The sequence below is a fragment of the Gossypium hirsutum genome, chromosome D06 (assembly GCF_007990345.1).
Source record: "Gossypium hirsutum isolate 1008001.06 chromosome D06, Gossypium_hirsutum_v2.1, whole genome shotgun sequence".
Taxonomy (NCBI): Eukaryota; Viridiplantae; Streptophyta; class Magnoliopsida; order Malvales; family Malvaceae; genus Gossypium; species Gossypium hirsutum.
This window is the reverse complement of record NC_053442.1, coordinates 55,745,443-55,755,151: the sequence shown is the minus strand read 5'-3', so window position 1 is coordinate 55,755,151 and position 9,709 is coordinate 55,745,443. Positions and strand designations below refer to the sequence as shown.

Here is a 9,709-nt window from a genome sequence, read left to right as displayed (position 1 = left end):
ACGTGGCACGTTAAATCATCATTTCAAACAAAATTTTAGGTTACATTATACAATTGGTCTCCATATTTTCTCGTTTTGAGGAATTTTTTTTTCTTTTATGTTCTTTAAACTTCTTTTTTTTCTTTTTTTTATTTTCTTCTGCTTCTCCCTCTATTTTTTCTCCCTTCTCCATCTTTTTTAACGTAAAAGAAAAAAATTAAATTGCTCAATACGAAAAAAATATAAGGACCAATTGTATAATTTAACCTAAATTTTTGTTTAAAATGATTATTTAACGTGGCATGTCAGCTAATTACTATTACACAGTTAATAGTAATTAACATTCAATAACTAAAATTTTAAAATACAATAATATAAGTGAGTAAAAAATAATATTTTAAACATAAATGACTAAATAATAGAATTGTAAATAAATAAGAAAAAATGATAGTTAATAATAGAATTGTTCACAACTTAAAAAATGGGAGATAAAAAGTCATAAAGCTCAAGTATGAACTATAATAATACATGTTTGAGTGTCGAGTCTTGAGACTTTGTAGGCTTTGGGTCTTTGTATGTCCTCAACCAATCCAAACATGAGATTTAAATTTGAAGGAATTTTCCGCACTCCAGTCCTGTCCCTGTCCTTGTCTCGTTATCAAATTCATGGCCTTATTTTCCACAAGGTTAGACATAATTGCGTGTCTCCATCAGTATTGACTTTATAAACTTTGGGACGGTATTCTTAACCAATCCGAACCTGGCACATCTTTTCTAAATTAGACTTTTTTTGGCACTCCAATCTTTGGGTCTGCTGCTTATTTATTTTCCATAGAAAAATCAAAGTTAGCTTCTTGACTGGGTCTATGCATTACCGGATTTTCCACAAGGTAGACAATGAGCGATGCTTTAACTCTAAAACATTGGGACTTCATCTTAACCAATCCGAACATGGCAGATATTTCCTAAATTGGACTTCTTTTGGCACTCCATTCTTGAGCCTCGTCACCGTTCTTTATTATGAAGTTGCTCCTCATTTACCACAGAAAACTAACTTCTTTTTTTACTGGGCTATTTCAGCAATTGTATCGGGCCATGAATATAGTCAAACTAAAATATATATTTATATTGGTTTAGGTACAAATGCATTTGTGGGTGATAGAAGTTGGGATGCTAATGAGGATAGATTTTTCTTGATCTAGACTTGAACTTTTTCATCTCCCATAATACTGAATTCAACCCCCCCCCCAAGAAAAACCTCTTCACCTAATAACCCTTTCATCAGTGAGTACCTAAATTGATCAAAATTAGTAGAAACATTTTTTATATAAAATAAATAAATAAATAAAAGAGAAAGTTTAACTTGGAAGAGCTCTCTAAAGAAACATTGATAAAAAAAGTTCAAAGTTCACCAAATATGGTTTCCCTTTACTCCACCATAGTTTTCTTGTTTCTTTTCATGTTCCTTGGCCTTACCAGTCATGGCAAAGCAGCACCAACATACACCTCCCATTACTGTGATAATACCACTTCCTTCACGCCCAATAGCACCTACCAAGCCAATGTCAAAACCCTTTTATCCTCTCTTTCTTCCAATACCAATAGCAGTAAAAATGGGTTTTACAATACAACCGCAGGGCGAGACCCCAACTTGGTCTACGGTACCTTTCTTTGCCGGGGCGATGTATCTGCTAATCTCTGTCAAAAATGCGTGGAAACTGCCAGCAACGATATAGCTCGGCGGTGTGTTACGGAAAAACTAGGTGTGATTTGGTACGATGAGTGTACTGTTCGGTACTCTGATCAAAACATTTTTTCCATCATCCGTGAAGTACCGGGAATGGATAATAGCAGTTCAGTAAGCATCCCGGGCGACAATGATCGTTTTGATCAGTTATTATCGGACCTAATGAAAAGCTTGGTGAACCGTGCTGCGTATGATGATCAGTCGGGCAAAAGGTTCGCAACTGGTGAAGCGAATTTTACCAGCTCTCAAACACTGTACAGTTTAGTGCAGTGCACGCCGGACTTAACTGATGCACTTTGCTTTAGATGCTTTCAAAGTGCCATTGCCGAGCTTCCAATGTGTTGTGATGGGAAACAAGGTGGACGAGTTTTGCTTCCCAGCTGCAACATCAGATATGATATGTTTCCCTTCTTCAGTCGTAATGGCACAGCCACCATAGAGTTTCCTTCGCCTTCCTCACCTAACTCTACTAAACAAGGTCGGTTCCTGTATAATTGCTTGGCTAAACTATACTCTTGCCACATATATACTGATATGATTTATGTTCAGGAAAAAGAAAGAACTCTGCTCCTATTATCATTGTGTTGGAGCAAGAGGCAGCAGCAGCAAGCTTCAGCAGAATGCTTGTTTGGCAAGTCTCGTGACTTGTAGGAGAAACAAAGCAGAAAACTCAAATGGATTTTTAAGCAAAACTAAAAATGGAGAGCATATGGATGAAAACTTGTTGAATTCATTCCTTAAACTTCAAAAATGGCCCAAAGCCAATACATAAACAAGTTTACAATCTTGACAAAACAGTAGGTTGACCTAAACTTCACCTACTACCACTAATACACATAGTAACTTGTGCTAATTAGCTTGAACAAATAAACAAAGCTGATTTATCAGCTCAATCAACATCAAAATTACATTAAGCATAAACCTAACATAGTTATAAAGCAACTAAGTTACATTACTCTAACTTAAAATTACAAAATGAAACATAAACAGCTTGCTGACTAGGTGAACCAGCAGCTTCTGCATGTAGTGCCTTTGACAGTCTTGGTTGCTGCATGCTGACCATAACTTCAATACTCCTCCTTGGTTAGCATGTTGCATACTCCCATATTAGCTCTCAGGTGTTGAAACTTGGAAACACTTAGTGCTTTTGTTAAAATATCAGCAATTTGCTCTTCAGAACTGCAATGTATCAGCTTAACAACATGAGCTTGTTCCATTTCTCGAACTGCATGAAGTTTGATGTTGAAGTGCTTGGTCCTTCCATGAAAAACAGGATTCTTTGCAATAGCAACTGCTGATTGGTTGTCACACATTATCTCAGTTGCTTCCTTTTGCTCATGATTGATATCTTTCAAAATTTTTCTAAGCCATATGGCTTGATTGACTACTGCAGCAGCAGCCACATATTCTGCTTCTGCAGTCGACTGAGCCACTACTCCCTGCTTCTTTGAGCTCCAGCAAATCATAGCAGAGCCTATGTTGAATGCATAACCTGTAGTGCTCTTCATGTCATCCAAGGAACCAGCCCAATCACTGTCACAATATCCAACTAGCTTCAAGTTCTCAGCCTTGGTAAACTGCATTCCATAGGACAAAGTTCCTTTGATGTATCTTAGAACCCTTTTTGCAGCTCTAAAATGACTTTCATTTGAACAATGCATAAACCTCGAGAGTAGACTCACAGCATACATTATGTCAGGTCTAGTAGCAGTCAAATACAACAAACATCCAACTAGACTTCGATAGGTTGTTTCACAAACCTTTTCATGCTTGTCTTGGCTCGAGAGTTTTTCTCCAACAGCAACTGGTGTGCTGGTTGCTTTGCAATTCTCCATTGAGAATTTGTTGAGAACCTTCATAGCAAAGGTCTTTTGACTTAGCCAAATCCCATTCTTAGCTTGAGTTACTTCCATGCCTAAGAAGTAAGACATCAATCCCAAGTCTGACATTTCAAAGTGCTGTTGCATTTTGACTTTAAAGCTGCTTAGCATCTCATGATCTCCTCCTGTCACCAGTAGGTCATCGACATATATTGAGACAATGAGCTGAGTTTCAGCACTAGTTGATTTAACATACAGAGTTGGCTCGCTAAGACTTCTTTCAAATCCTTGACTGGTCAGATAGCCATCTATTCTGCTATACCAGGCCCTTGGAGCCTGTTTCAAGCCATACAAGGCTTTGTTGAGCTTGTACACCATTTCTTCCTTGCCAGACACCTTGAAACCTTGAGGTTGCTCCACATAAATCTCCTCTTCAAGGAATCCATTCAGAAATGCTGATTTTACATCAAGTTGGTGTATCAGCCACTGTTTTTGTGCTGCTAAGGCAACTAGCAGTCTGATAGTGTCTAGCCTGGCCACTGGTGCAAAGGTTTCCAGGTAGTCTGACCCATACCTTTGACTGAAACCTTTCACAACCAATCTAGCCTTTAACTTGTTTAGGCTACCATCAGCATTGTTCTTTACTCGATAAACCCATTTGACACCAATAATCTTCCTGTTTGTTGGTTTATCAACCAGACTCCAGGTCTGATTCTTTTCAATCATTCTGATTTCTTCAATCATTGCTTGCTTCCAGTCCTCCTGGTTTTCTGCTTCTTCAAAGCAACTTGGTTCAACAGTAGCCACTTGTGCTCTTTCATAAACATCAGCCAGTGATCGAGTGCCTCTGATTGGAACATCATCTACATCCATTTCAGGTGTGTTTTCATCATTTTCAACTTGGTCCACTGCGAGATCTTCAGCCACTGCCTCTGGTTCAGCCTTCTCCCAATTCCAGTGTCCTTTTTCATTGAAAACAACATCCCTGCTAACCAATATCTTGTTTGTAGCAGGTTCTAGGATTCTGTAGCCCTTCTTAACCAAGCTATAGCCGATCAGGATCCCTGCTTGAGCTCTTTTATCTAGCTTGCTTCTCTTCTCAGCTGGAACTTGTGTGTAGCACAGACAACCAAAGGTTCTGAGATGAGCCAGTGATGGCTTAAACCTAAACCAGGCTTCAAATGGAGTCTTTTCAGCCAGAGCCTTGGTTGGGAGCCTGTTTTGGAGATAGACTGCTGTGTTAACAGCTTCAGCCCACAGAGTTTTGGGCAAATTCTTCTCAAACAGAAGACATCTTGCCATGTTCATCAAGCTTCTGTTTTTCCTTTCACTGACCCCATTCTGTTGGGGTGTATACACATTAGTCAACTGGTGTTTGATACCTGCTTCTTCACAGTAGGCTTGGAACTGAGCTGAGGTGTACTCAGTTCCATTATCTGACCTCATTGCTCTAAGTTTGCAACCAGACTCAGTTTCAACAGCAGCTTTATACTTCAGGAACACAGATGGAACTTCTGACTTCTGTTTTAGAAAATAAATCCAGCAGTATCTTGTTAAGTCATCAATAAATAAAATAAAGTACCTGCTTCCTTTGAGAGACTCAGTCTTCATTGGTCCACACACATCTGTATGCACAAGCTGAAGCTTCTCTGATGCTCTCCATGTTGTGCTTGTTGGAAATGGCAATCTTGCCAATTTTCTTTGCTGACATATCTCACAAAGCTCATCATTCTTCACTGAATCGATGAAATTTTCTGCCAGACCTTCATTGACCATGCGGGCTATGGATTTGTAGTTTGCATGTCCAAGCCTCTGGTGCCAGAGTCTCGAGTCATCAGTGGAGGCTATGCAGGCTGAATGTGAGTCATTTGGCCAGTCTACTTCAAAACATTTATCAGTCATGGTGACTGTTATGAGGTTTGATCCACTTGGATCAAAAATTTGACATTCTTTCTCCTTGAAAACAACTGAATAACCTTTCTCAAGTAGTTGAGTTATACTGAGAAGGTTCCTATCGATTTCAGGTACCAAAAGTACATTTGAAATGATTTTGCCACCTGTAGAGGTATGAATCAGCACATCTCCTCTTCCTTCAGCATTGATTAACTGACCATTTCCAATTTTTACTTTGGTTTTGCAGGTTCTGTCCAGGGTTTTGAAGATAGTTGCATCTGGTGACATGTGGTTTGTGCACCCACTGTCTAGAAGCCAGCCCTTTGAACCCTTTTTCTGATTTGCTGCACATGACACAGCAAAAACATGTTCTTCTTGATCACTGCTTTCTTCAGCTACTCGAGCTTCTACCTTTTGTTGCTGAAATTGATTCTGTCTTGGTTTGCTTCTATTCTTGCAAACTTTTTCAGCATGGCCTTTTTTCTTGCAGTTTTGGCATACTGCATCTGGTCTAAACCAGCATCTATCTTCTGGATGACCAGCTCTTTTACAATGTCTGCAGAGTTGGTCACTGCTCCTAGCAGCATCAGGCTTAGGCCTGTTTTTCCAGAACTTTTTGCCTTTATGAGTTTTGATGCTCGAGGCTTCTTTGGCTTGAAAAGCCCCTTCCTGGTCTACTCTTGTCTGCTGGCTCTTCTTTGCTCTTGTGCATACAAGGCATTGATTAGCTCAGTTAAGGAGATAGTTGTCAAGTCCCTTGAGTCTTCGAGGGATGAAATTTTAGCTTCATACCTCTCTGGTAGAGTGGACATGACTTTCTCAACCATTCTAGCTTCACTGAATTGCTCTCCTAGGAGCCTTATGCTGTTTACAACAGCCATAATCCGATCTGAGTACTGCTTAACTGTTTCTTCCTCTTTCATTTTGAGATTTTCGAAATCTCTTCTCAAGTTGAGCAGCTGTTGTTGCCTTGTTTTCTCAGTCCCCTGAAATTCTTCTTTCAGCTTGTCCCAAGCCTCCTTTGGTGTTTCACAGGCCATGATCCTCATAAAGATCACATCTGTCACACAATTCTGTATGCATGACATGGCCTTGTGCCTTTTTGTTCTTTCATCAGTGTGTTGCCTTATTTGAGCAACTGTTGGATTAGCTCGAAGAGGTGCTGGCTCAGCATCTGAGTTGACAACTTCCCATAGGTCGAATGCCTGCAGGTAAGTCCTCATCTTAACTGCCCAAATGTTGAAGCCCTCTCCATTGAAGACAGGTGGTGAAGCTGGTGAAAAACCTGATGATGCCATCGTTTTGATGTTGAACTACAACAGGTCCTCTAAGAATACGGCTCTAGATACCAATTGTTGGAGCAAGAGGCAGCAGCAGCAAGCTTCAGCAGAATGCTTGTTTGGCAAGTCTCGTGACTTGTAGGAGAAACAAAGCAGAAAACTCAAATGGATTTTTAAGCAAAACTAAAAATGGAGAGCATATGGATGAAAACTTGTTGAATTCATTCCTTAAACTTCAAAAATGGCCCAAAGCCAATACATAAACAAGTTTACAATCTTGACAAAACAGTAGGTTGACCTAAACTTCACCTACTACCACTAATACACATAGTAACTTGTGCTAATTAGCTTGAACAAATAAACAAAGCTGATTTATCAGCTCAATCAACATCAAAATTACATCAAGCATAAACCTAACATAGTTATAAAGCAACTAAGTTACATTACTCTAACTTAAAATTACAAAATGAAACATAAACAGCTTGCTGACTAGGTGAACCAGCAGCTTCTGCATGTAGTGCCTTTGACAGTCTTGGTTGCTGCATGCTGACCATAACTTCAATACATTGCCATTGTTGCTCCAGTAGTTACCTCTTTGGTGCTATTGGCGTTAGGCCTACTTTTTATGAGAAAGAGGGCGAGCAAGAAGTACAATGCATTACCTGAAAAAAATGGTAACGATTATTTTGCAATAATCTCCAATTCTTAATATGATTTGACAATCTGGTCTTCAAGTAATGATATTTATGATTTTATTCTAATGGAAAGTTCCCTTTTGATTATGTAGCTGTGGAGAACGTCATAGGCTTAGAATCCTTGCAATTTAATCTGAGCACAATTCAAGCCGCAGTGAACAATTTCTCTTCTGATAACAAAATAGGTGAAGGTGGATTTGGTGAGGTCTACAAGGTACATAACTTTTAAAGCTATTGCAATTTCAAGAACTCTGGAAATTTGCAAAATTTGAAGGGATGAAATGACAAAATACAATTAGTTTTTTTTTATGTGTATATGATGCCAGGGGAAACTATGTAATGGACAAGAAATAGCGGTGAAGAGGTTATCTAAGAGCTCTAACCAAGGAACAGAAGAATTCAAGAATGAGTTGGCACTGTTAACTAAGCTTCAGCACAGGAATCTTGTTAGACTGCTGGGATTTTGCTTGGATGGTGAAGAAAAGCTACTGGTTTATGAATATGTGCCAAACAAAAGCCTCGACTTTTTTCTATTTGGTATAGTCATTTAAACAAACAATAGTCTTCATACTTCCTAAACTATGTGATTGAGTTTGATGGATTTTGCAGACCCTGAAACACAAGGGAATTTGGAGTGGTCAGCACGTTACAGAATTATTGAAGGGATCTGTAGAGGACTTCTTTATCTTCATGAAGATTCTCGGCTTAGGATCATCCACCGTGATCTGAAAGCTAGCAACATTTTGTTGGATGAGGATATGAATGCCAAAATTTCAGATTTTGGTATGGCAAGGATTTTCGGTGTTGATCAAACTCAAACAAACACTAGAAGAATCGTTGGGACATAGTAAGTCTGAAATTATCCTATGATTTGATGTTCCCCATATTTGAAAAGATCAACACTTGCTTGGATTTAACAACAGCTAATATTGCAGCATGAAACTCTGTTCATATGTTTTCTTATTTCAGTCGCTTAATTTGTGCTTTACTTGTTTGTAGTGGTTATATGGCTCCAGAGTATGCAATGCATGGACAGTTTTCAATGAAATCTGATGTTTTCAGCTTTGGGGTTTTAGTACTAGAAATTATAAGCGGCAAAAAGAATAGTTGGTTTTATGAATCAGAGGGCGGTGAAGACCTCCTAAGTTATGTGAGTCCATTTAATTTGCTCATCAATCTTTCTGTGGTTTAATCAAATGCAAAGAATGTGACATTGTTTAGCAAATTGTTACAGTGTTGGAAGCAATGGAGGGATGGAAGTCCCTTGGAAATGATGGATCCCAAATTAAGAACAAACTATTGTAGAAATGAAGTTGTTAAATGTATCCATGTAGGGTTATTATGTGTTCAAGAAGATCCAGCTAAAAGGCCTTCAATAACAAAGGTGGTTCTCATGCTCGACAGCAACTCGGTTTCGTTGCCGCAACCTCAGAAACCGGCATATTTCCTTAGTAGCAGAAATGAGTCGAGTCCTCTAGGAGCAAAGGGGCTTGAAGAAGTGTCTGTCAATGAAGTGTCGATAACTGAAATAGAGCCTCGATAGAGGAACTCTGGATTGTTCAAAATACGTAATGTTTCTGGGTCTTAGTTCATTATAGTTCGGAACATCAACCACGCTCAATAATCAGTGCTAGGTTGATAAGCAAAATCTGTAAAATCATGGCTGGAGTTTGGTCTAAAATGAGTCCTGCCACGTCACTAAATATTTTGACTTAATCAAATTGAATTATTCAGTTTTCTCAAATAAAGAATTTAGTTTTTGAGTTTAAAGTGAGTTGAATTTTACAATTAAAATAATTTAAATTACTCGAATAATAAATTTATATAAATACCTCTTAAGTCCTTAATAGTTTTTAAAATGTGCAAATTGATTTCTCTAAAAAATTACAAAAGATTCAAAATAATCTTCAAAATTTTAAAATATTTATAAAATATTTTTCCAAAATTTTATATATATTCAAAAAAATAAAAATTAAAAAAATACTAAAAATCTTTAAAAACATATAAAAATGTTAAATATAATATTTTTTAAAAAATCTAAAATGATAAATTTGAGATGTTAAATAAGTAAATTATCAACTAACATACTAGTTATCTTGTTTTTTCCCTCTTATTTTTTCAAAAGAGTTTTCATATATACATGACATTTATGTTCTTTAATTTGGAATTTAATCATATTGTCAATAAAATTTATGGTTAGTTTAATTTTTTAAATTTAACCCAAATAAAATTACTCAACTCGACTTGATTCTATTCAAATTGAATTCAGATAATAAAATAGAAATTTTTAATTCG

General features: G+C 37.6%; 1 protein-coding gene across 1 annotated transcript; it reads left to right on the top strand.

Moving 5' to 3' along the window:
* The first annotated feature begins 452 nt into the window (after nt 1-452).
* Nucleotides 453-9,184, top strand: LOC107901920 (cysteine-rich receptor-like protein kinase 10). Its single transcript, XM_016828099.2, has 8 exons — nt 453-2,204; nt 2,276-2,304; nt 7,285-7,393; nt 7,507-7,628; nt 7,741-7,951; nt 8,024-8,261; nt 8,414-8,564; nt 8,649-9,184. The coding sequence occupies exons 1-8, from the start codon at nt 1,397-1,399 to the stop codon at nt 8,955-8,957; spliced, it is 1,977 nt and encodes a 658-aa protein (XP_016683588.2). The 5' UTR covers nt 453-1,396; the 3' UTR covers nt 8,958-9,184.
* The last annotated feature ends 525 nt before the right edge of the window (nt 9,185-9,709 follow it).

What these genes read in the sequence shown, in the direction of transcription:
- LOC107901920 (XM_016828099.2), top strand. Translation starts at nt 1,397, where the DNA reads ATGGTTTCCCTTTACTCCACCATAGTTTTCTTGTTTCTTTTCATGTTC. An exon ending in AGAACTCTGCTCCTATTATC is followed by an intron (nt 2,305 to 7,284) that starts ATTGTGTTGGAG and finishes TAACTTCAATAC; the next exon opens with ATTGCCATTGTTGCTCCAGT. An exon ending in GTGAAGACCTCCTAAGTTAT is followed by an intron (nt 8,565 to 8,648) that starts GTGAGTCCATTT and finishes AAATTGTTACAG; the next exon opens with TGTTGGAAGCAATGGAGGGA.